This window comes from Leptinotarsa decemlineata, unplaced genomic scaffold (genome assembly GCF_025532065.1).
Source record: "Leptinotarsa decemlineata unplaced genomic scaffold, Ldec_3_MD MMD2_tig00000576_RagTag_RagTag, whole genome shotgun sequence".
Taxonomy (NCBI): Eukaryota; Metazoa; Arthropoda; class Insecta; order Coleoptera; family Chrysomelidae; genus Leptinotarsa; species Leptinotarsa decemlineata.
In genome coordinates, this window is record NW_027412551.1 from 2537969 (window position 1) to 2565919 (window position 27951).

General features: G+C 33.4%; 1 protein-coding gene and 1 long non-coding RNA gene across 2 annotated transcripts; both read right to left on the minus strand.

Moving 5' to 3' along the window:
• Nucleotides 1-5033: 5033 nt before the first annotated feature.
• Nucleotides 5034-6078, minus strand: LOC141481918 (uncharacterized). The gene is made up of 3 exons (XR_012465241.1): nt 5894-6078; nt 5736-5828; nt 5034-5434 (listed from the first exon to the last, which is right to left on the minus strand). It is a non-coding gene; the product is annotated as an uncharacterized lncRNA (long non-coding RNA).
• A 13048-nt stretch (nt 6079-19126) lies between these two features.
• On the minus strand, nt 19127-20618 carry LOC141481919 (uncharacterized). Its single transcript, XM_074174269.1, has 3 exons — nt 20131-20618; nt 19850-20071; nt 19127-19792 (listed from the first exon to the last, which is right to left on the minus strand). The coding sequence occupies exons 1-3, from the start codon at nt 20299-20301 to the stop codon at nt 19145-19147; spliced, it is 1041 nt and encodes a 346-aa protein (XP_074030370.1). The 5' UTR covers nt 20302-20618; the 3' UTR covers nt 19127-19144.
• Nucleotides 20619-27951: the final 7333 nt, after the last annotated feature.

Below are 27951 nucleotides of genomic sequence, written 5' to 3' on the forward strand. Positions count from 1 at the left end.
ATTCTCAATACAAGACTCTAATCGAAATATTCGAATTATATGATACCAATCATGATAAAGGTGACCTGCTCAATCCCAAGAATGCCTTTGTTGTGCTATCTGGGATTCATCCAACGAATTATGAACGTTCCAGTAACAATTTATTTCATTGTTTGTATAAGTCTAATCTTAAGTCTATTATTGTTTACAGAAGTATTTCTGTCGAACAAAATCAGAAAAGAATAATTTTAGTACCGAGTGCATTTTGAACCGGTGAAATTTTTGGAAACTAATGTATCGGAATATGAGGCAAATGGCTGTTTCACTGAACAAATCACAATGTTCTGCATGAGTCCGAATTTCATTTTTATATCCATTCGTCTATGTAACCCCATTTCATCCACGCACAGGCGCCGCCTATATTGGTTTTTTCACATATTCATTTACTTCTGACTGCTTATGTTTATGTACCTTCCATTTCATTTCATAAACGTGTATTATTATTATTATTCGTCATTATACTCTTTATTTTCACCTATTTACTATTTCTCTTGGAGAATAACACATGACATTTATGAATGTGTTTTATATAAATAATCAAAACTTTTACTTTTTCACAAGATGTCTATAATAACTTTCATTTAAGTTTTTGCTGATACCATTTTGGTTTAACTGGAAATGAACATGAACACAGTTTCGAATGAATCTCTGTACATTTCCAGGCCACTTGGTAGAATATAAAATTCCCTTTCCAACGATATAATACTGGTGAACATTTGGGAAAGGAAGTTTTTGACTTTTCAATACTCCATCTTGTTACAAAAAATCTGGGAATCTTCCAAAGAAAGGAAGGAAGTAATCAATTTTAAAATAAGTAACTCTATACATGGATGTGTAGATCATGCAACGAAGTAACTTTCAGACACAAACTGGAAGGAAAAGTCCTTCTGAAACAACTACATATAAACATTGAATTATACGAAAGAAAAATTCTTTAGAAACAAATACTTTTACATGAACACTAAATTATACAGAAGAAACTATTCTCTACTCAGTTTGTATCACGTTATGGAATAAATTCAGATATCATTCACAGAAGTTCAACACTAAATGAATGGTGAAAATTTGCATTCATTCAGTGTAGAAATCCTGTGAATGATATCTGAATTTATTCCAAAACGAATGTTTGGAATACAAACTGAGTGGAGAATAGTGTCTTCTGTGTTAATTTAAAAGTATTTATTTCAAAATAATTTTTCTATCGTATAATTCAATGTTTATATGTTTCCGAAGGGCAAAAAACGTCAACGATAACAGGCGGTTCATTTTTCTGTGTCAGAAGAAAGTGTATTCTTTAATTTGGAAAGTAACTGATCTGTAATAAGATGACGTAGAATGCTTTGACACCCTCACGTCTCTATTAGCACAAGTACGGTAGTACAAGAGGTACACTCCAATGTTGTAATTTAAAAAATACTGATAATGTTTAATGAGATTTTCACTGCAGGTTTACAAAACCACGTTTTCAAACGGTATGAAAACTTTTGAGTAAGCATTTGTATAGCGAAACACCTATTACGGATTGGTTGAGTGGAAATCTCACAATGAAGTGTTACTTGGAAAGTGCGTGAATTGGTGGAAAATTTCAATTGTTGAAATTCCATTTGAAAACTGAATTGAATTCCGTCTTTTGTTATTCACTACATTTTTATTTCAAGAGATGACGTCATAGTTCCACTACATTAATTTGGAAAACATGGCTTTTATGCCGTCATAATAATGATAATTAAAATAATATTCATTCAGTTATGTTGCATACAAAATAGGATTACCATCTTGAAGATAATGATGAATGAATTGCAAATCCACTGAGGGTTTAATCCTGTGTGTGTGTCGTTTATATCGTAAAGAAGAGAATTTGATATTTCATCAAATGGTAAGGAAATCGTGCACGGTTCTATAATTATCTACATGGAATCATTTTTTTAATAAAATAGATTCCTCCTTTAGAAATATTGGCCTTGATAAACCTTCGTTTTGAATTCAACCTAAGAAATAATTGAATGAAGCCATGTGATACATGGCTAAATTATTACACATTAGAGTTTCAAAACTTTATATTAAGCTCATTTTGCTTAAAGTATGTATTTATTCGATACAGTATGTACTTTGTGATGGTAAATATATGCTGTCTTTTCAAAAAATAAGGTGAATTTTAATTTTTCTCAAAAAATATTTCAGTCATTCATCAACTTTACAATTCCCAAAGCATTTCTGATATGCACTTTTTGGTATGTCCTTGAGCTCTCTCAGCAATTCTGTTTTTATAATTTCAATCGTCGCGTCGCAAGACCCCGTCTTTTCAACCTTGGGAACAGAAAAAAAACCGCATGATTACGATGTTGTTTTTGACCAAAATATAACGAACAATCCATGAGTGAGCAGGTGTATCACCGTGATGCGAAAATCATGAACTGTTTTTCTACAATACCGAACTTTTCTTTGTTATTGCTTTTCGCAAGCGGCGCGTAACTTCAAGATGATACTTCTTATTGACCGTACAATCACAAGGCAATAACTACGCCTACATTTGATCGAACCTCACGAGCTTTTTTTGGCCTTGGCTGTCCTTGAAGCTATTTGAAATTTCCTGAGCAATGCTGATGCAACGATTTTTTGAGTCAGAATTCAGCAACTTTCAAAACAATTGCATGCCATAATCTAATATAGTCCTGATCACGAATCTGAAGAAATTTTGAGCCTATTTTGTCCCCTAATATGTTTTACCGTAGAAAGGGGGGTTTCCATCGCAAGTGGCGGACAGTGTATATCACTTTGGTCAACCCCATTCAGATAGTAGATGAATTTTGAGCATTTCCATCCTGAGAGTTTCATCGTTCCACTTCGAATATTACGGAAGATACGGGGGTGTTTCCATAAGAAGTGAGACAAATTCGGATTTTTCAGGACTGAAATTTTTTTTGGAAAAAAATGTATTCGTAGTAAGTTGGTAGTCCTGATCACGAATCTGAAGGAATTTTGAGCCTATTTTGCCCCCTAATATGTTTTACCGTAAAAATGGGGTGTTCCATCACGAGTGGTGGACAGTGTATATCACTTTAGCCAACCCCATTTACGGGGTAGGTGCATTTTAAGCATTTCCATCAGTCCTGAAAGTTTCATCGTTCTACCTCGAATTTTACGGAAGATACGAGGGTGTTTCCATGAGAAGTGAGATACACTGTATATGCCGATATCCTAAGGAGGTTCTTTAATAGTGATTGGACGATTATCCATAACAAAATTCTTCACTTTCCCAACATTTTCATCGGTTATTGATGTGCTGGGGCGTCCAGGGTGAGTGTCGACATTCACATTTCCTCGACCTTCTGTGGAAAGGGTGTTAGGTTAGGTCCAAAGTGAGTGGATATATTCGACCCTCCACCGCAACCTGCAAGGGTTAATTGTGGCTCACATATATACACACACGACCAAAAAAATTTGCTTTTTTACGAAGCCGATTAGTTTGTATGTTGAGTGGATTTTCAGGTCAGGTGGTAGGTAAGTGTACGGCTCTGCCGAACTCTAAAAACCTGATTTGGTCCCCAGCGGGCCAGACACAAGGTACTGCTGTTTCATCATCTTCCAAACAGAGGCGACATACACTGTCTTCTGACAGTCCGAGTATCTGCATTGATGATTCAAATGAGAGTGACCTGTGAGAAGGCTTGTTAGACATTGTAGTTCATCCCTACTGTAGTTCAACAACTGTTTGGTATCAAGCTTCGAAGGATTAATAAACCCTTGAAGTGAGCCAATCCTGGAAGATTCTGCCAAAAGTCCATACATCTTTTTGCCATCCAGATGTTCAATCTTAGTTTGGCAAAGCCTAAAGCGATGTCAATGACAGGTTCTAGTTCGATGACGCTGCTTTCAGCAACCTTTTTTGCGGGGGAATCAGCAGCCTCATTGCCTTCCAGGCCAGTATGGCCAGGAATCCAGACCAGAGACAATCTGTTGAGTTTATCTATCGAAAAGAGTCGTTTTTGGAAATTTGCTACCAATTTAGACGTTGCTTGGTAGGAGCCAAGAGCTTCCAACGCCACTTGACTGTCCCAGAGTATTTTTATTGGCTTGTGTATGAGGTTGGATTCTTTCAATCTCTCCGCACAAAATTCAATAGCGTAAATTTCCGCTTGAAATACAGTCGCATAGATTCCTAGGCAGGTTGATATCTCTTTCCTGGGTCTGCGACTAAAAACACCTGCACCAGTGTTGTCAAGCTCTTAATTCCATTTTTCACACAAAATTTGCTGCAAATTATTTGATCCATTTTTTTCGGTAGCAGAAAATCAACGAACACGCAAAATACTTTTGAATTTACGTAGTACGCGAACTTTGAACATTCACCTCACGTGTATCATTATGACTTGAAGAATTGTATAAGAGAGTTTTTGCATAGCGTTACGAATTTATTTCCAGAATAATTCACTAACGGAAAAAAATAGCGAGTTCGTTATGTTAGTATGACATCATGACAGTATATCCCACATAGCAATAGATATTCCAGGTATATTTCATGAATATACATTTAAGGATATTGTATTATGCTATGAATATGCCATGGATATATATATATCTTCTGGAGAATATAACCTGGAAGTGCTCCTGGCGAACCTTTGATATATTTTAAGAATATTCCTTGGGAATATTCTTGGAATATCTTATAATATTCTTAGAATATGTAAGGTATATTCTATTAAGAATATTCCAGGAATAGAACCCGAGGAATATTCATAAAATATTCAGGATATTCTTAGTTTATTGTAGGAATATACAATAGGGAAACACCATAGAATATTCTTTATATACATTTTATGAATATTCTAGGAATATTCCAAGAATGTGACGAGTAAACGCTATTAGGCATGATTATATATTGCATTTTGATGCAAGATTCACACAAGTAATAAAACACATAATATTCATAAACAAATATATTTTAAAAACAATATACACTGGAATATTTGACGTTTCAACCAATATTAAAAATAAAAAATCTAATTCAAAATATTTATTCACTGAATAAAATATTCCTGAATACTGTCATATTACAAATATTAGAAATGTATTCAAATTAGGATGTTCCGACTCTCAAACAAATATATACTAAAAAATATACTAAAATAACAACTCTGTGAATTCATCAGCACTAATTAAAAAATAATAAATATATCATTTCATTGAAAAAGAAAAAATGAATTACATCAAGAAATAGGTTAGGTTAGGTTTCTCACTTAAAAAAATAAACCCACAAATGAAGTATTTAAAATGAGTGGTATGATGGGTTCTTCAATGAATTTCACTTACTTAAAGTTATCCAAACTTTGCTCATCAGAATAGTTTTCCTTATATTTGTCCAACAATGCATCAGCCAGTGTTTCAATAGTAATACCTGGAACAAAATGTACATTAACGTTCATTATCACTATTTGAAAGTGGCACAATAAAACTGGAATAAAAATCAAATAGATATTTTTCGCATAGGTTACTCATGAACATTTACAACATTTTATGACTTGGAGAGCAACTTGCATTATCTTGTTGAAAAGTACTCATTACGTTTTCAGTTCCTTGGCGCACCTGCCTGTACCAGGTACCTCTCTATTTCCTTTTGGGCAAATTGATACTATCTTGAAAACGAGTGATAAAAATTATGAAAACAAATGATACAAAAGAATGTGTCAGTCACTTACTTTTCTCTATTGAAGATACACAACTGAAATCACTCTAGTTCAAACATGTACTTAGTCAAACCAACAAATCCCACACACCAACTCTTCTCGAACCTAAAATGAGGTATAGTAGGTTAATCACCATGACTTTACTATCGATACTATTGCATTTTACTTACTTTTCTTGAAGACTGAATATATGCAACTCTCCTGTTTGAAGATCCAAAATCAAACTATTCGCTGTACTGCAAATTGGACAACCCCAAATTATAATTGGTACACTGAACGTGATAGAATTATACTTTGATAATAACACCAACACACCATGCATTACACACGCGAACCTGCCACGTCAATCGCCATGTTGAATCAAATGTCGAATTTAACGCAAAGGTACCAAGCAGTAAGGGACAGCCGCTTTCACAGAGCTTATTCGACTGTCGCGCGCTACACTTCAATTGACCAATGAGAAACGTTCACTCCAATTCTTCACTTCCCCATTTCTCTGTTTCCAGGATTTTTCACTTTGTAATTAAATAATTTCAAATACAAAAAGACAAATAGGATGAGAATGAACCAATTTATTGATGCAATTGGTTCATTTATTGGCCCATTCAAATTTTTTGTCGTTTCCAACAGTTGCTGTTGGAGCAATTCATCCAGAATCTTCACGTTGAGTTCAAAAACTGGTTAACACTATCAGGGTTATATATATATTAGGTTATGCATTCGATTAAGATCTTCAAATATTTTTGTTTTTAATAATATTGAATTATTTGAATACGTTATTATAAGATAATTCAAATTCCATTGTATAGAATATTCCAAAATATACCGTGGGGATATATTCTAAGAATATACCATATGGTATATTCGATCGACAATATTCTTAGAATATTCAAGGGAGAATAATCCATTTATAGACATTCTATGCACATTCTTTCGGGAATAATCCTGCCATATTCATTCAAGCATATTCTATGAATATTCTAAAGGCATGTATATATTCCAAGAATATTCTATGAATATTTGGAATATATACGTTCGTTTTATGATATACAGGGAATATTCCATGAATATCTGGTGCTGTGTGGGATTATTATCAATGATAGAAATTTGAGAATGATGAACGTTATTCGAAGTTTGTAACGAAAATAGTTATATTTATATTAAGTGCCTGACATGAGTGTTTTTTTAATGACACATGAGTGTTTATACACGAAATATAAACAACATTTTTTATACAAGTGTCAATGTGAATTCACATCGTTTAAAATATATTGAGAATAAATACTTTTAATACATCTTGACGTGGTTTTTTGTCCCGATAATTGATCGCTCATAAATGACTGTTGTTTCGAAAGAATTATTCAATGACTTCAGTGAAATCTTATTCATAAATTTTTGTTGTCTGAAAAAAATAAGTTCAAAAGAATTGACTAATACTTCTCTCTTCCACACATTTTGTCCTTAATGTTTGAGTGTTTGACTGTAGTTGCTTCAACTTCAAGTTATTTTCAAAAAGATGAATGTTGAACATAATAGTGGGAAAGATACCCCATTAGATATATCTGAGAAAGCAAATACAATAGTATCCAATATCTTACCGGTCAAATCTAAGTTAGTATAAGATAATACATATGTATGATATATTGTCTCATATTATAATCATATTATGATCAATTTCGTGAACGGTGCGACAAGAAACATGTAAAAAAGTTTTCTGAAAATGTGCGTATATGCTTTTTTAAGGAAAATTAAAGAATTATAAAACCTCCTACGTTATAAAGTGTTCATTCGATGTTGAGAAGTATATTGAATATTAAGGAAAATATTGATATAAGAAAGTTTTCACAATTGGTCCGGCTCATTGAAAACAAAAATGTTGAATACCGAGGAAAGAAATCTAGAGTTCTATCAAGGAATGATATCAATAAATTTATTCAACATGCTAATAATTTACTTCAGACTTCTTGCTTCATACTTCAGATATAATCATCATTTCATAAAGATTACTAGTAATTTCAATATTTTTTATTTGAAGATTTTCCTAATTTTGGGTATCAGCGGTGCTTGTTGCCGTGAAAAATTATTACATATAACTACTAATGATGCCTTTGAATATATTAATTGTTGAAATACCTGCTACGAAGAACTATTACGCAGAAACGTTTACTGTTTCCAATTCTGATTATATTGAGATAAACCGTAAGTATAGAGTACAACGGCCTACTCATACAAACACTAACAGATTTTTTTCGAAATATTCGAGAGAAAAATGTATTAACATGTGGGGATAAATGAAATTTTCAGCTTGATTGCAAAATGGCTTGGAAAAGACATGTATGACAGCTACATAGGTCACTGTTTCAGGAGAAGCTCTGTAACTCTTGCAGTGGGTAACATTAAAAAAAACGTCACGGTGGCTGGAAATCTGCCACCGAAGCAGAAGCATATATAGAAACATAGTTTGAATAACAAAATTGAAATTTCTAACAAGATATTGAATTCTTCATCTTTTCCCAAACAAATTGAAATATCTGATAAAATTGTGGTATCAACTCTTCAAAAAATATGTTACCTTTCTGAACAGCAGCAACATCGATTATCTTAAAAAATTTATATTGAAAGTAATTGTTCAAACTTTACTATCAATTATTATTTCAATGATTGTTCTTTAATAATGAATAATGCATTAATAATTGACTAATGCATTAATAATTGACTGTGTTGAAAATATATTTTTCAAAAAGTAGTATTTCATGTTTATTTCGTGAATTATTTTGAAAATGAAAAAACGAAAACATTTTCGCGTCAATAGAGATGCAGAAATGTCAAGTTTTTTAACAGTTATACAAACAATATTTTTTTGGTTCGTTTAAGGTAATAGCGTTTCAATCAGCTGATTTCAGTAGTTATTGTTACCTTCAATTTGCACTTATTCATTCATTTATTCATTTTATTTATTCATTTACACACTGTTCTACAGATTACCCCTAACTACAGAACAGGGATATAAGTTAAATCACAATACAATATAATTATAATAAATTATAAGATAAAAACCATGCATAAAGAATCAGCTGAAGTAAAAATACCTAAACTCAGAGAGAAAATGTAGAAAATGTCAAGCTGACAACTTGCAACTTGCATTTGACACATGTTGTGCAGAGGTGAACGTTTCAGAATATTTTTATGTGGTGTTTGCAGATAAAAAGGATCAACCACTCTAGAGGTTGGTCCAGGTACATTGAAATTCAGTTTTTGCTGAATATGTGGGTCAATAGTCGAATCAATTATCAGCTTATAAAGGAGAACTGTGGAGTGACAATCACGACGGCAATTCAAGCTATTCGTAGCATGTCTAGCTAACAATCTGATCTATAGGTGAGATATTTCAGGAAACGACGTTGTGCTGATTTAACTTTCCCTGTATACAACTGATGAGATGGATTCCAGATTATCGATGCGTATTCTAATTTTGATCTGACGAAAGATGTAGATGGATCCGAGAAATCTCTGGAGATTCGTGCAATAAATCTATACATTCTGTTTGCAGTGGCTTCAGGAGAGTTTTGTGAGAGAAGGTAACATAGATCCGTGAATGTGAGAGGCCGTTGAAGTGGAATGTCGTTTATGTTTTATTGATTAGAAAATAGACAATTTTTTAGTGTGTACGTCATTACATTACATTTACTCGCGTTTAAAAGAAGGTTGTTGCGGAAACACCATTGCCCAACACATTTCAGATTGAGGAAGAGTTGAAGACAGTCCTCGATTCCATTGATCTCACAATATAATTTCAGGTCATTCGCATATATTAAACAGTTGATGTCAATGACCTCAACTATGTCTTTCATGAAGGCGTTAAAGAGAAATGGACCTAGGTTGCTTCCTTGTGGAACACCCGAGGTAGCTGCATATTTTAACCTTTTTTTTTATCAAAAGGTACACTTGCACGGAGCTCTTAGTCAGGAAGCTTCTTTGGGTTGTGAGTAGGAGGAAAAAAAAAATTGATGTTGAATCGGGGGCCACCGGATTTAAAACAGTAGTATTTCAGAATTTTGCCAACCACGGAAAACAAAATTCATATTATATGACGTAAAAAAAAATTCCAGTGACTACATAAAATATTCGACTATCTCTGTTGAAAAACGATAACAACATTGAAATAAAATATCATTTAATTCCTGTTCATAGTACTATGTTCAGCGTAACAAATGTGAGTCTTCTAATGACTCGCTGTAAAAAAAATTAAGATTGATTCTTCAAAGTAATTATTTTAAATGAATTGCACGTGATGAATATATGAATAATTTTTCATTATCAGTTACGAAGGAAAAAATGATAATATCATCTAATAATCGGTAATCAAATGAAAAAATAATGAATCAGAAAATATCGAAAATCTGGCCTTAATTTCCCTCGATGTATGATGGTGCTTGGAGTTTTTGGTAATGTCCTAAAGAGATGACGACAACTTGTAGCAGTGCTCTTATAAAAAAATGTTCCACTGTTACATGAATATGGAGTAGAGGAGTCCTCAGGAAATGTAGAAATATGATTCTGCCAATTAGTACCAATACTTCGGATTCGGCTGACGAAGGTGATTCGGATACTGTAGTCGATCAAACTTATTATATAGCAAATTCTGAAGTCAGAAGCTTTTCTCAGCTGGCTGAGTTGGTACTCTCCAGAAGAAACCCTACGATAGAATTAGGAATAAATTTTCACGTGATTGGAAAATAGGCCAATTCTCCTTTATTTTAAAGCAAATGAAATTATAAAAAAACTATGGACTAAAAGAACTTACCCCAGTAAAGGAAGGTTTCTATTCCAAATAGGTATAAAACCTACTATTAAGTGGTCTACAAAGTGATGAAAAATCAATAGCCATACAGCATAACAAATCCAATTAAGAAATAATGCATAAACGCAATTTGCTGAGGCAGAGAGAGGCAAAACCGCTTATCATATCACCTCACTTTGGTAACTATCCACAATATTCAAAAATATTTTCAGAGGACAGAGATGGAGTTTGGGATTCGGAAGAGTGAAGTCGTGTGCCATCTAATAGAGACAGGTAGAACTTGGAATGTTCTAGGTATAGACAACATTATAAATGATAAATATTAGGTTCGAATTCATTGTTGGCTGGTGGCACCTATCAGTAAAGAGCATCACTAGGACAGTACGAAATGAATTGATCGTGATCGAATATGACATGTATACAGGTAATTTCATAAAATAGTTCGCGTTATACTCTGAACAAAAAAAAACGTTACAATATTCCACACATTTGAAGCCATACTGACGCCTGTCAGTGAAGTATGATATGAAAAGTTGGATCAGGATCAGAAAAAAGACGTACCTGTACAATTTCGATAGCAGTAATCCGTGATCAATTCTATCGAACGCTTCAGAGAATTCCGTATATATGAGATGAGTTTGGGATCTCCTATCAATGGTTTCAGAAATATATTGGGTAACATTGAAATGGTTTGTGATTGTCGAGCAACCTTTCATTAAACCATGTTGAAGTGGATGTAATTTGGTTGCTCAACTGAGGATATAACCTGCTATAGATAAGGATTTCAAACATTTTGGAGAAATTGCATATTATTGATATGGGTCTATAATTACTTGTCCCTTTTTCCATAAATTGACCAAACTTCAGAAAATATCCATATATCTAGGATGGTACTAGTTTTGATGCAGATATTTATTGATATTGTCAATGGACGAGCCAAATATCCTAATATCATGCATGAAACTTATCAAACATGAGCACTAATTATAATTGTTATTCTTGAGATCACCAGAGATAATTTATTCGTATAGTCTTCCACATTCACATGCAGAATTAATTCCACGCAGACACTATCAATCTGATTCCTATCGAAATAATTATGCAAATCGAAAACATACATTTCGTCTGTAACTCGCTCTCGAGTCATCATAATTTGTACAGTCTGCAGACTTCATTGACAGCAGAAATTAAATACAACACAAGTTCATGCCGTGATGAACATCGGACCAACCTTGTTTAGCTGGACAGAAATTATGTAATTTAATAATTTGCATACACTTGATTTCAAGAACAACATTTTTGTTGTGGTTCAAGTGGTTTTATTTTTTCCTGATTGATGGCGGTCGTGATGCTGATGTGCCTTCTTTTTCATCTGCTTCAGATTATGGACATGAATACATGAATAGACTTATCAGATTATGGGCAGAACTGAATATGTAATGATAATGTTGATTCCCAGTGCATTTTTACTCAAACGAATAAAAAATCACTTCGTTAGGTTTTCTGGAGATAGGAAACAACTCTTGTATGAGATTTGGTATCGGATTCTTGCTAAGAAAATAAGAAGTGTTGCACTTCTCATATATCCATCCTCTAACCCGACTGTTGAAATTATTTTTCTAGCAGACTTGAAACTTCAGTAAGCACCCACCCAGGGTGCTTACTTCTACTCAACTGATTAAAATATTTTTTAAAGATTTTTTTTGTGAAGAACTCAATGATTTTCCCAGTTTTTTGAATACATGATGTTCCACTATCTGGAAAGTAAACTTGGCTGAAGAAATAGAGAATCTTTTGAAGTGTGATAAAAGGTAAACTTTCACTCCTAAGAGTAACTGCGTACCTAATATAAACCACTGAATAGTGGTTTATATTTTCTATTGGGCTATTACAGACTGCTCATGAAAAACATTCTGTCAGATAATTCCTGACAAGTCGAAAATTGTTTACAGGAGCACCGTCTTCACATTAAATTCAGTTTTGTTGAACCATTACGTCATGTTATAAATGCATCTTTCGAACAGAAAACAATTTTTTTCCATTGAAATATTCAATTACATATATCACAAATTCGAAAACAGTACACAGTCTGTTGAAATTCAGTATTGCAGACAAAATTATTTCACTGTTTACAAACCATTAGATGATTTCATTGGTGTTCCTCAAGGATCGGTGTTAGGGCTGATCCTATTTCTATCATATATCAATGAGGTACCATTCGTTCTACATGACTGTGGCCTCGGCATATATGCAGATCTAGGCAAACTTCAGAAAGGAATTCATGATCGTTTGCATAATTGGTTTTCTGGCAATCCCTACTAATATTATAAATGCGAATGTGAGTTTGTTTGTTACGGTTTCTACCCAAACTACCCAAAGGATCATCATGAAATTTTGTACACATTTTCGTGGAGGTATTAGAAGTAACATAGGATACTTTTAATTTAAAAAAAATATTATTTTTCATGTAAGATAAAAGAATTGTTTGTCAAAAAAATCTCAAAATCTAGCTACCTTAACGTCACCTAGCATTCCACTAATGAAGTTCCAACCCTTAGTAACGTAATACCGTCGCACTGTAGTATTCACAGTCACGAAAATATCCAATCTAATCCAATCTAATTGACTATACTTTCAGCTGTTTGGAATTTTTCTATATTTATTGTTATTTTCTTCTGTTATTTTTATTTTAAGGTTAGGTTAGGAGAGGTAATTTTTGTTGCATCGAAATATATTTTAACATTTGTTGTTGCAAGTGAATAAAACATATTTTAAATTTACGAAATTTCATCATATGTAATAATTTTTAAAAATTGATTATCCCAGCCAATCATTAAAATATAGTTCTCATAATTAATTTTTATTGTACTGACACTCATTTAATGGCATAAATGCGAGCGAAGACACTAGTAAAAGCTAGTTTTTCATATTTTGAAACTTGTGAAACAAAATCAGTTATCCTTAGAACTGATTAGAATGTGAAAACTATCAACATAGATATAAATATTGGCAATGAGGTGGTAAAACCCTTGAATTTCAGGTATTTAGGTTGACAGCGATCTTGAATTTGATATTCATTATGATACACTTAATAATGAAATAAATAGGTAGTGTTATTTGTTGGCACACTTGAAGCGCGTTTTGAATGAATTTGCAATGAAAATATTTTATTACATAGAAATCCAATCAAAATTGACTTATGGCCTCTGTATATGAGGTGATTCTATTGCTGCTCAGAGAGGAATTATAATGTGAGAGAGAATCGTGAGAATATTCGCAAATATATTGTCTCTTGTCGTTCTTTGTTGAAAACCCCAAACTACTGCTCCTTGCTTTTCTTTACAAATTCGAAGTTTTAACATATAGGTACACGCTGTCTGTTCGAAAAAATATTTATTCATTCAATAATTTTCAGGATTTCCTCAGAAGTAGTCGCCCTCCGATTCAATACACTTGTGCTAGCGTTTTTTCCAATTTTCCAAGCTATTCTGATATGCACTTTTTGGTGTGTTCTTCAACCCTCTCAGCGATTCGTTTTTGATATCCTCGAACGTCGCAAAATGCCGTCCTATAAGTATCTTTTCAATCTTGTGAACAGGAAAAAGTAGCAGGAAGGCAAATCTGGTGATTACGATGACTGAGGCATGCCAAAGGTATTATTTTTGGCCAAAAAGTTTTGAACAAGCACTGACGAGTGAGCAGGTGCATACTTGTCATGCAAAAGCCATTAATTGTTTTTCCACAATACCGGATGTTTTCTTTGTATTGCTTGTCACAAGCGGCGCATAACTTCGAAATAATACTCCTTAATGGAAATAGTGGGCAAAATTTCGACAGTTGATCAAACTCGGCTCCCCTGGACTGTTCCATTGGGACAATTGAACTTCAGACAATTGAAACATTGGTACAATTGAACTTTGGTTTTGATGTCATAATCATATACACATAATCATATACATTGTTTTGAAATTTTTATCTCTATTGGAGAAACTATTACTTCATGCCAACAGCGCCATGTTCCACAAGAGAATCACCCTTTTTTTAAGGAAGGAATCAAATTTCTTGGTCTTTCAACGACATCATTCTTTTGATTATATCATTGCGAAGATGAACTATTTTGAATCAAGGAAATATAATATCATCTCAAAATCTACCACTTATTTGAAGAGAAAAATAAACTGTTTCAAATGGAGAGCAATATCGGTTTGATCTGAACACATATTGTTTGTTTGAATATAGAACTGCATCCCTTCAAATAACTCAATTCGTTTATAACAAGAGTTTTGTGAATCTATATACAAAACTATATTATGATCGACTGAAGATAACAGGAATTTTGCATAGAATGAACAGGGTTTCTGTCAAAGAAGTACATCATTCAGTTCAGTTAGAAAAAAAACGGTTTTATTTGAACATAGATATTATTGAAGAGAATTTATATTCACTATTATGAGAAACTAACAATGTAAAACAGTGTTCGCGTACGCGCCAGTATGTATTGGAAAGTGTGTTGTGATTTTAGGAGGAAGTGTTTTATGTGTATGTAGTTAGTGCAATTCTGTTCCGATTATTTTGTATTTATCTTAATGGAACATATTTTACAACACTGGGGTCTTACACAGTTGGAAGATATTTTCATAGGTAAGTATTATAATTGGATGAAATTGAGGTGTTTGGGTAACTTGAGAAAGAAACTCCGCTATATCAGTAAGTACTGCGTTGTATACCTAGTACCGATGAGAAAGCGGTAAACTTTGACAGCAACCCTTGATTTTGCCCTCATTTTGCGAAAATTATATCGTAATTTCGTAATTTTTCACACATGCATTATTACATTTGCCTAGCTCTGCTTGGCCACGTTGATTCAAATTCGCCAATCTCTTGTTTTGAACATATCTTTTATCTTGTTTTGAATAAGTGCATTTTTTTCTCTAAATAAAATTTGATTTTCTCTTATACCGAATTCATTTTTTATTGAACGAGAGAGGTACTTATAGTTTCGACAATGATACAAAAAATACCAAAATAGGCACCAGTAGGTATAAACAGCACCTACATATGACAGCCACTTTCTGATTTCAACATGCTTCTGTAATAACGTCTTTGCTTTCTGTAATAACTTCAGAAATGTTTTTATGTTATTCATTGAGAAAAAATTGAATATACCCTACTAAACTTGAAATTATTTGATATATTTCCTTTGGGAATGTAAGAAATAGGTAGAAATATTACTAAACCCACTAGAGGAGAAATCAGAATTTCCAAAAACGTGAAAACAGTGAATGTTTTTATCTGAATAGCGAATCACATACTTTTAAGTATGTTTGTATGATCATGAGTTGAATTTTCTAAATGAAACATTTTATATTTTCCATTAATCCTCTAATAATACTCACACAACATTTTGAATTCCTATAACGGTTTTGAAAGGCAATTTTTCTGTAAAGACATCTGTCCACTTCAAAGGGATTTGAGGTACGTCTTTTGAATTGATTATTTATTTTTGATCAAGGAATGTTTAAGCACCTTTTAACTTGTTAGGAATCGTATGATAAACGATAAGACCTCAGTAAAGTTTGAAATTTTCAGGATTGTTGTTCGTATGCGGACAACAATTGGGTTGGTTAACGGAATAAACGCACTCAAGCAGTTTTTTATAAAAAAAAAGATTATTTTTTATTAAGTGACAGCTTTTTTCATAGTTCTACCTTTCTAGATATCTGAAATAGTGTCTAAGGATGATGTGCTGATTTCTTTTATCGTTTCAGAATCCAAGTGATGTTTCGGCAATTGTGGATGAATAAAAGCAGAATGCAAAACTTGATAGACGATAGTGATTTTTTAATGTTATTTACCAGAAAGACATCTAGTTTCAAATACTTCATTTGTGTAAAATTACTAATAAATTAATTCGTTCTCTTGTCTGAGTTGTAATGTTGTTTATAGGCTTCGAATTTATATTATTTGTAAATTTGCAATTTGTCAGGAATATGTCACTTCTTTCAATATATGTTTTCTGATTGAATATTTATTTGTTATTTATATAACTATATGATTTCTCAATAGTGTGCGGTTAGAATATGACATTTAAGCAAAGATTAGCAAAGACAATTTGGTTTTCTATCACGTTTTGTTTTTTATATGCTTTTTCAGGATAAAATTCATGAGTTGCTTCAAGTATATCGATCATGATACATCATGTTTTATTTAATTATATAGCTGTTCATATTACAGATTATATACTTTGGATTCAAGTAACTAAAGACATTCATATGAGAGGGACAGTTTATAAACAGAAGCATAAGTTCATCTTTGATGAAGAAAATGAGTTTATTTGATTCATACAAATGAAAGCGTTTGAATAAAAAATGCTTCTCTTCAAAGGAAAATAATTAATTTCTCCTACGGAGATATTTAAATAGTTTTCCAAGTTAACATATCATTCTTTCAAAACCCAAAAAAGATTTGGTTCGAGATTAATTTTACTCAGACTGAAGAATGCATACTTACTTCTCTTGAGCTAATGTGATGATTTCTATTGAAATGTATGCACAATCTTGGTGGATTTTTTTTACTTGAAAGAAGCGTTTATTCAGTCCCATTGAATTAATGATTCAAATTAAACTTGAGAGAATATATTTCTCAGTTCATAAAAATATTTCTTCATGAATATAGGAGAGCAAGGTTTCTTTAAATCGAGATAATGTTCTTCACTTTGAGATTTTTATTTTTACTGTGTGGTCACCAGTTATGACTCGGGCAAATATGATTCGCCGTTGGCTTCATTAAACAATCTCTGAGCGATGTTCATGCGACGGTTGTTTTGGTCAAAATTCAGTAATTTTGGAAGGAACTTCGCTGCCACACACTTCGTGTCAAAAATTTCCGAAAAAATTGTATGGCATGAGCCAATCGATATGCTGACATCCCCAGCAACTTCTGTGATAGTGGTTCAAGGATTCTCTATACACCTTCCTTCACTTTCTCAACATTCTCATCGGTTGTTGATGTGCTGCGACGACGTCATTCACATCTTCTATACATACATGTCTAGATCATGCAGAAATGTAACTTTCAGACACAAACTGGTAAAAAAGTCCTCCTGAAACAGTTACTTTTATATAAACATTGAATTACATGAATTAAAAATTCTTTCGAAAGAAGTACTTTTATATAAACACTGAATTATATAGTCCAGTCATTATAGTAAGTTCACCTCGGAATTCGAGATACCCAGCTGTAAGTGTGTAAATACTTGTATATTGACACCCTAAAAGTTGTCTCAAAACCTACATATGGTAGGGTGTAAGCAACTATTAAATTTCAAGGTCAAAGGTCACAAAAATCGGTTTTTTGCGCTTTTTTTGGAAATATCTCATTTCCTATGGGTTTTTTGTTATTTGTATTCATTATCAATATTGTAGAATACAAAATTTTCTATAAATTTTGTTTGAAAAAATTTTTTATACGGTGAACCGTTTTCGAGATAGAGGGCGGAGAGCACGCGGTCACAGCATCACTTCAGGTCAACCGTTGCCTCCGGTCGAAAACGCGCCATATATAGTTGATGAACTATCGATAAATCGATGATTATAAATATTTGTCAATTTTTATCAACTATTATGTTATATTTTATCATTTTTTTCCTAACTTATCCACTTTTTATTCAGTATTAATTTATTTAACAACACTTACCTGCCCATGTAATTGCAGAATTGTTAATGAAAATATAGGAATTATATTTGAATTTCAACCTAATTAATATTTATAACTTCTTACATGATGAAAACAAAAACAAATAAATTATGAATTAATCTTTTTATTAAAAAATATCATTGAATACATTTATTTTTATTGAAAGTAAAGAAATGGAATGAAGGGTACAAAAACTACAATTTATAATTTTAATCATCTCATGATTTCGGGGTCAAAGGTTCCATCTTCGTTAAAGTCGCTCTGATATGGTAGAGCATTGAGACAAGCTTGCCCATTACATTGGCCACAAGCTAAAGAGCATTGCAAGCCCACTTTCCTGCATCCGCATCGCGAACCACAACCACTCTTGCAGTTGCAGAAAATTGTATTTATCAAATCTTCTGGGGCAGGTGGTAAAATTGTCATGATAGGCTCCAGAAAATCGTTTCGCATTGCCCAACCCCATACCTGGGGTTTCAAATCATGTCCTAACCAAGTTTGAACTTGATAATATACACGGTTGAAATGTTGATGAGCAGCTGCACTTGTTGGTGGAATATTTGAAAGCTGCACAGGTTTATTAAGTTTTATAGACTTGACGTAATGCATATAACGAAGATGATCGAGACTTTTCACAGATTTCGGAGCATTATAGACTGTCAATAAGGTTTGACTTCCACTCTCTAATAATCTCTGGGCCGAACAATTTTCTTCCTCAAATGCTGCAGCTAGTTCATCCAAATTTGTCAGTTTCTCAAAAACTTTCAAAAATGATTTCATTTCTGACCGGAATATTATAAGCTTATATCGTCATAGTTACGCTATCAATAAAGAGGGTCATAACTCCCTTGGGACATTATAGATTTTATAATTCCCTCTACCTTTCACAAGTAAAAATAAATAGAAATGAAAACTGAACCATATTTTATTTATTCACGTCATTATAAATAATAAATGTACAATTTTGAAATGTTCCCTGAAAATTACTTCCGCCACTGGAAACAATTTCTTCTTTTGTATGGCTGGAGCTTCTGTTCACTACAGTCGAGGTACCTGCCTCTTCTGATGACAAAGTAGACAACATACGCGCCGTTTTATTTCTCAATTCGATGCTATCCTCCAAATACCCCTCCGCCACCGTGGAACTTTTCCAACCTCCGTGTCTTTTTAAGTTAGTCATAGTTGCTCCTGCATTGGCTAGAGCAGTAGCAGAAGTGCGACGAAGGCAATGTCCCGTATAGGAAGATGAGTTTGGCAATCCTAAATACATTGCGATTTTGCTGGGGATTTTCCCAAACATGTTTTTTCCAATTGGCTGAGATGTACATTTATTTTGTCGGAAGCTCAAAAAAAATCGTTCAATACCTTTAGGACGCAAAGACATATAAAGTCTTAATAAAGGCAAAGCGGAGAACTCTTTTTCATCCACAACTGTAAATTTCTTCGATACACCAGTTTTACTTTCCGGTACGTTCACTACCATAACGGAATCCCGGTCCTTTATATCCGATATCTTCATATTCAAAAGTTCCTGACTTCTGCATCCTCCAAAATAACCCATAATCAAAACAAGCTATAACAAAAAAAAGGAAATAAATACACACAAAAAGGAAAATAAGAAAAAAATTACCTTATGCAATAAATGAATATCATTAGGAGCGTCCTTTAGGAATCTGATAACATCTTTAGGAGATAAAGCAGCAGACTTTTTCGGCTTATAACTCTTACTCTTCCGTTTCAAAAAAGCCTGTAGTTCATTGAACTTGGTGATATCTCGTTTCTCATGTATAGTCACCATCGATTTTAGCATTGACCATTTAGTCCATAAAGAATTCAGACTATACGTTTCTGACTGAAACGAATAAACACAATTACTACCAAATCTGCTGAAAAACATAGAAAATTCCTTACCAGTTCTTGAAAATATGCCAGAAATACAGTTTCAGTGACATCTTTTGGCATAACATTTTTCCGTGTCAGCCAGTCCAGATATATCTTGTATTCTTTTTGGTATACGGCTTCACTTTTCGATGGAATTAATGATTCTCTTGCTTGTTCAGCTTTTTTCAAAATATCCTCCATTATATTTGGGGTAGAAAACACGTTTTCACCGCAAACACAGCTTGATAACAAAGTTCTGTTTATAAACAAGTAACATAGCAACAACCTAGCAACAAGAAAACTCTACTATAATCAACGGTACCTGATTCAAATATACCGGGAAGGTAATGAATTGGTACATTTTTCCGTTTCAAAAATGAACAAAATTTTATTGAAATCGGTCAGAAATAAAATTATCTATGTACCACGGGAATTAATGAGCCTTAATAACCTCAGGCAATTGCTGTCCCTCGGGCCAGAGGCCCTCGGGACGCAAACTTTGCCATCGGTAATTGAGGCCCTCCTAATTCCCTTAATACATAAATAACTATTTTTCCCTTCTTAAAAAGCACAGTAGTTGTGTCACAGCCACTTAATGCGTGCAGAAATAAAATATGTTTTTTAGAATGAGGATAATTATCAAAACTTTTAGTCGAGTATATCTCCGTTTTTACATTACCTTTCCCAACTTTTTTAAAGAAAATTTCTTGTTTTTTTTTCTCTTAATTATTTTTTAATTTTATTAAACGGTTATCAGTATTATTGAATAGATATAGATTTAATGCATGAAGAAAATGATAAAATATAATATAATAGTTAATAAAAATTGACAAATATTTATAATCATTGATTTATCGATAGTTCATCAACTATATATGGCGCGTTTTCGACCGGAGGCACCGGTTGACCTGAAGTGATGCTGTGACCGCGCGCTCTCCGCCCTCTATCTCGAAAACGGTTTACCGTATAAAAAATTTTTTTAAACAAAATCTGTAGAGAATTTTGTATTCTACAATATTGATAATTTAATAGTTGCTTACACCCTACCATATGTAGATTTTGAGACAACTTTTAGGGTGTCAATATACAAGTATTTACAGACTTACAGCTGGGTATCTCGAATTCCAAGATTCTTACCTATTTTAAGCTTAAATGACTGGAATAATACGAAAAAAACATTTCTCTACTTAGTTTGTATTTCAAAAATTTCACTTACATGGAACAATGTCATCCTCACTGGTAGATATCGAAGTTTCGCCGTAAGACACTTACCTTAGTGGTCTTCAGTACCAATCTGAATAATATAGGAAAAACACACAATTCATTCATAAGTTACAAATTTATATCATGGAATGAATTTGATCTATTGTTACCATCGATGACATTGTCATGACATTCATTCGCCTATTTGAATAAATCCCAGCCTTAGGAACCTTGTTTAAATAGGAAGGGATATATTGCAAGATCTAGAGTTGACCCTTTTGAAATTGATTGCTTCCTTCCTTTCTTTGGAATATTCCCACATTTTTCTGTATCAGGATGGAGTGATAGAAAACCAAAAACTTTTTTTCCAAAAATTAGTGACTCCTAAAAATATATCCCTTTCAATTTCAATAAGATTCCTTTGGCTGAGATTCAATCAAATAAGCAAATGATTTTCATTACGGTGTCATCGATGACATGAATAGATCAAATTCATTTCGTGACATAAAGTCATATTTGTGTGTTTTTTCTTGAAATGTTATCCATATTGTTACTGCGGAGAGCCCAAAGGCAAGTGTCTTACGGCGAAACATATTTGTCTACCAGTGAGGATGACAGTGTTTTACCTTTCATTTACTATATTGTGAAGGAATCCTGTAAATGATGTCTGATTCAATTCCATAACGAATATTTGGAATACAACCTGAGTAAAGAAAAGTGTTTTTTGTAAAATTCAGTGTTTGTGTCTGAAAGTTACTTCTTTGCATGAGTATTTTTTTTATATTGTTCGCTTCTTTCTTTCCTTTGGAAGATTCCCACTTTCTTTCCCAACAATGAAGTATAGTTGAGCTTCGATGAAACATAAAAAACAACAAACAACTGTTTTCTTTTCACTCAGGTGTGGCGAATGGAGACACCTTTCTTCCAACCATTTTCACTGAAACTTGAACCGATACAATTCATGTTTGAATAATGACTTGCCTAAAAAATTATAAATCACAGTAATATTGGAAAAAATAAAGTCCCTTGAAATGATGCACCACTTCATTTATTTTTTCATTCAAATTAATATCTAACCTTATAGGGCGATAAATCACGAATACTGAAAAAATTGAGGAGTTTTTTCGTATACATTTCTCGAAAAAAAATATAGAGCGTGAGAAGTTTCCAAAGTGACACCCTGAATTACGTAGCACGACAGAAATGTCACGAAATGCAAATCCATCTTTGACAACATACACCCCATCCATCAGCGCGTACCATCAATAAAAATGATGATGCTTTTCTCAAAGCAGACCCCGATCGTGTGGTCCTGCTGAGCAATCATTAATCAGCAGATCGACAGCACCTCGTGTATTCCGACTCAGTCGATAATCAAGCATACCGACGGTCCGGTTGAAACATCGATGGGCTACACGATGCGAAATTATATATTCAACATGTGTGTTTGCTTGTGCAAATCATATCGAGACTCAAAGCTATCATTATCTGTTATACCTACATCGATGCTCATCGTATGTTTACTTTGAATGCTAAGTATCTTTAACTGTGTGTAATTTGCCTCTTGTTTACTTACCGAATATGCCCGCTCTTCATGCAAACGAAAATTGATTGTAAGTTACGGATGGAAGCGTACATCAGGTTGGGGATGCAATCTGTTGGAAAACCATGCTGGTGAGATTTCGAGTTGATCACGATTATAGGTATTGAAATGTTAATGTGAATTCACAAATAATAAGCACAACTTAATTGAAAATTCAAAATAAAAACTAGGAATTACTTCGGATACACTTGTTCAGTCATTAATTTCTCTCGGAACTGGACTAATTTTCAAAGTGGATTCATTTCAAAACTCTCAAGGATTCTTCTGTTGGAAAATAATACCGTCTACTATTTTGATGACATAACTTGACGATATACTGTCAAACCTCTGTACCTAGTCAGAGACGATGATCAACGACATTGCTCCATACTCAAATTACCCCAGAACGTTTATTATCCTGGTCACCAAATAAGAGCTTCTGCATCTCTTTCCTAGTTTTGGATGAACTGCCTTATCATCAGGAGTAAGTATAAGCACTAACATCTGTCTACTCATTGTATTTTCCCCCTAGTTCCTTTCCTAGCATTCCTTCTTTTTCCAAATGTTCGTGTCATTGTTGTAGCGTGGCCTCCAATCCAGGGTCTAAGTGTTCTCTTTAGGATCATCCTGTTTTTTTTCTTCAGATAAAGAATCCCTTTTTTGTATATTACAGTAGGTACTATGTGCCCTAGATTGGTAGCTGTCTAAATGTATCCTTCAAAATTCTTTCTTTACTACATTTTTGTTCTACTAAAAGCGGTTTTCGGAGCCTCAAGATTTTGAACCACTATCAATACAGCAAATATCGGCAGTTGTTTACCTGGCCCCGAGACTTGCAGAAATTCACCGTCCTTCAAATCTGCACTTCGAGTTTTTTTGAGGTAGGGGCAAAATACCAGTGAGTTGGTCTAGAATTTTGAAAGAGTGAACATGAAAATAATTTGCAGACCTGTTAAAAATCTGTTGAAATCTATTTGTCTGTTAACCAGCCCCTTTACTAACGGTATTTTGTGCGAACTAAGGATTCATGACAATTAAAATAATAATAATAGTAATAATAGTCATTTATTTCCTTAAAACAGTTACAAAACATATGGAAAAAGCCAGTTGTTTACATTTAATATACAATAATACTAATACTAATACCAAATCATTGATTTCACCGTAAATTGCCACGACAGATATTCATCCAGTTTATAAAAACACTATTCTGTCAAAAAGGATTTGAAATTATATTTGAATAATTGTTTTGTCATACGGTTTCTCACATTTCAAGGAAGAGCATTGTATATTCTAGAAGCCATACGACTGGGAGATTGGTTAGTTATTTTGAATTTTCCGAATGGAATTGAAAAATCATACTTTTGTCTGGTTTGAAACTATGACTTTGTTTGTTCCTCACATAAATTTCATCATTATTTTCGAATACTAGCATACTCAACTCTGATATGACTAGACATGGTAATGTTAATATTTTAATATTTTCAGTCTCTTGAATATATCTTTGCATGAATCAGTCTGTGAAAGCCCCGTCATTGATCGTAAAATTCGGTTTTGTGTCACGAAGATATCTTCTGCTAGGGTAGATGAACCCCAAAATATCACACCGTATCGTAGCCTACTCTCAACTTTTGCATAGTAGAGCTGTATCAATTGAAAATTGCCGAAAATTTCTGAATTGAAAGGCGATCGAATTCAACTTTGAGATTAGGTTATAGAAGTGAGCCTTCCAATTGAGATTTTTATCTATTCGTGATCCTAAAAAAATTGTTTGGTCCGAACTAGTTGAGATCGATGGACCCGATTCGTTTGATTGGAATGGCAACTCATTACTTTTTTTTGTATATGGTGAAACCTCAGTGCTTGCGTTTTCGAAGTATTTTAAAACAAGTAATTTGCTGAAAACCATTCATTCAAGGAAGTCAACAATTCATTGCATTTTTCACGCAAGGAAGGGTCCATTTTTTCAGATATGATTAACGACGTATCATCAGCGTACATTGTGAAGGATGCAGGTACAGAAAGTTCATCTAAATCATTAATATAGAACAGGAACAGAATTGGCCCCAATATGGACTCTTGAGGGACACCAATGTCTGTTTCAGTTTGCTGTGAGAAATGAGTGTTGATGGCTACATATTGTGTACGTTTGAGTATAAATGATTTTATACAATCTAGAGGACAGCCTCTAATACTTATACAGCTTTTCCAGTAGTATGTCGTGATTGATACAGTCAAATGCCTTGCTGAGGTCACGAAAGATTCCAACAGGTCATTCTCCTGCCTCAATATATTGCAATTTTTTGATAATAAGAAAACACCGCAGTCTTCGTAGAATTTTTGTTCAAATATCCATATTGGTTTCTCGAAATTATATCATATTCATGACAAAATGACATTAATCTATCTAGAAAACAATACTCGAATACTTTGGAAAAAGTTGAAGGTACTGTGACTGGTCTGTAATTTTCAAGGCTCTGACGACAGTTCTTTTTATATACAGGTGTTATTTTACCACATTTCAGCAATTCTGAAAAACCGCCAAAAGACAATGAGAGATTTACTATAAAAGTAAGTGGTACAATAAGTTTTGATAGGCACTTTTTCAATAGAATTGTAGGTACCTCATCCGATCCCAGAAAAAAATAATTTTTTAATTTTGATTTAAGTAACTGAAATAATTCTAGCTCCTGACATGGCATGAGAAAAGAAGAATTTGGAAGTGACGTAATGTTACGCAGAAAATGATTGAAGTCCTTGTCACAGGAGATTATATTGCTCAATATCTTTTTAGGCGCATCTGTATAGAATTTATTGAAAAGTTCAGCAACGTCTTTCGGATCGTCAACAATGGTGTTATTATCGTCTATAGTTATGTCTGATTTGATAGCCTTCGATTTATTAGATAGCTCTGATACTAGTTGCCATGCAGATCTTGAAGAATTGTCTGAATTCTTCATTTTATTTTGAAAATATTCCTTTTTTGTTTCAGTTATCAATTTATTGTGACTATATTTTCTGACTTTATAGATGTTTTTCAGTTCGGGACAAAATTCATTAGATTGAAACGTTCTTTCAAATTTTGACTAGATTGTTTAATTTCATTCAGATTTTTTGAACGAGTAGGTAATTTTGTCTCAAAATAATACGAGAATGTTCACAAAAATGCCTGAAACGCAAGATTAATATCAGTTTTATTCAAAACTTCAACCCAATTTCCATTGCCGATGTTTATTTTGAATTGATTTATACTATCATTCGTAAAACGTCTTCTATATTCTGTTTTTGTTGCTTTTGACATTTCGCTCAACTCCATATCGCAAAATACTAGACTGTGATCGGATATATCATTATCAATGACACATGTTGTTTCGTCATATAAGTTAGTGAATATTTGATCAATTGTAGTGGCACCAGTAGTGGTAACTCGTGTAGGCCACGATACTGTATATTTCAGATTATAACATTCTAAAACATCACAGATATTGTTAAATACTGGAGTGAACCTATTATAACCTAGGTATCATTATTTGAATGATAAGAAGTGAAAATCAATTGTACATCCTTTGTATGGACTGCCGGTTCATACAGCGGTCGATTAGACTGGACAACAGTTGGGCACTAGTCCAGTCATTATAGTAAGTTCACCTCGGAATTCGAGATACCCAGCTGTAAGTCTGTAAATACTTGTATATTGACACCCTAAAAGTTGTCTCAAAATCTACATATGGTAGGGTGTAAGCAACTATTAAATTTCAAGGTCAAAGGTCACAAAAATCGGTTTTTGCGCTTTTTTTGGAAATATCTCATTTCCTATGGGTTTTTTGCTATTGTGCATCTTCTGAACTGACCTCAAGCTTATTACCCCATATTATGTGGTTGAATGTCAGTGTATTCAGTTGTGGAATTGGCCACGGTGGTAGTGCGCCCGACTCACGATCGGAAGACCGTGGGTTCGATTCCTGCCTCGATCAGATATTTTTCTCGAGATAATTTATCTGGTTGAAGCTGGGATGATTCTGCAACCGTGTTAGGAATCACACGTTAAAAGGTAAGACCTCGTTAGTCCTTAGCTCGCACAAGTTCCTCAACTTCTGAGAGTTGTCGTTCGTATGGGGGCGAAAGTTGATTAACGGAAAAACAGATTTTAAACAGATTTTAAACAGAATGTGTCGCTATTTCGAAAGTTTCATATGTCAATTTCATTTCAAAACAAAGTATTCATGCATTAATTTCATTATCTTAAATTTCAATAATTTCAGTTGACCCGTTCAAAAAATTAAAGGGGAGGCATTTGAGAAATGCACTGTATGTATAACAATAATATACCCTTTGAATACTCATCAAGAAATGTCTCTTGATTTTTCAGATTATGTTCGAACGGTGTAATACGCTGAATACTGACTACCAAATTAGGCAAAGTAAGCACTTCCTTGTTAGAAAATGTAAATTCCTCTTGCCTTCCCTGTAATAGTTTCTCTCATATTCCGTTTGTCAAGCGATATTTAAAGACGTAATATTGTTAGAACAATAGCCCATTCCGCAAGTCCAGAGCTAATTAAGTGGGGCTTCCTGCATGATAACTTGTTAATTCTTTCGAATCGTGCACGATGAAACGTGATGTCGAAATACCTGGCGAAATATTATTGAACACATCATTATATACCACTTTCAACTACTTCACTATGTTTGTCTGGCGTGCTTGGAATATGTAACGAATTGGAATTTCAAAGCCTCAAATTGTCAGGTATATACAGTGGTGTGAATTACCTGATACCAGTATAGACACTGTCAACTTCTACAATCATTCATAGGACAACAATTCTCCGAATGCTGAATCTCATATAACCTCTGAGATGTTGCAAATTGAGAGTGTAGAATACACATTTATTGCCATATATCAAATTATTTTATATTTTTTCCGCTCAGTACTCATTTGCTCATTAATCAAAACTCTAGACAAAAGTATCATGTTTATTTTCCAACAACAACATAAAATAATCCGTAGCTCTTCGAGCATTCTGTATAGTCGAAGTAAATGATATTGTGCACATTTAAAGTTTGCG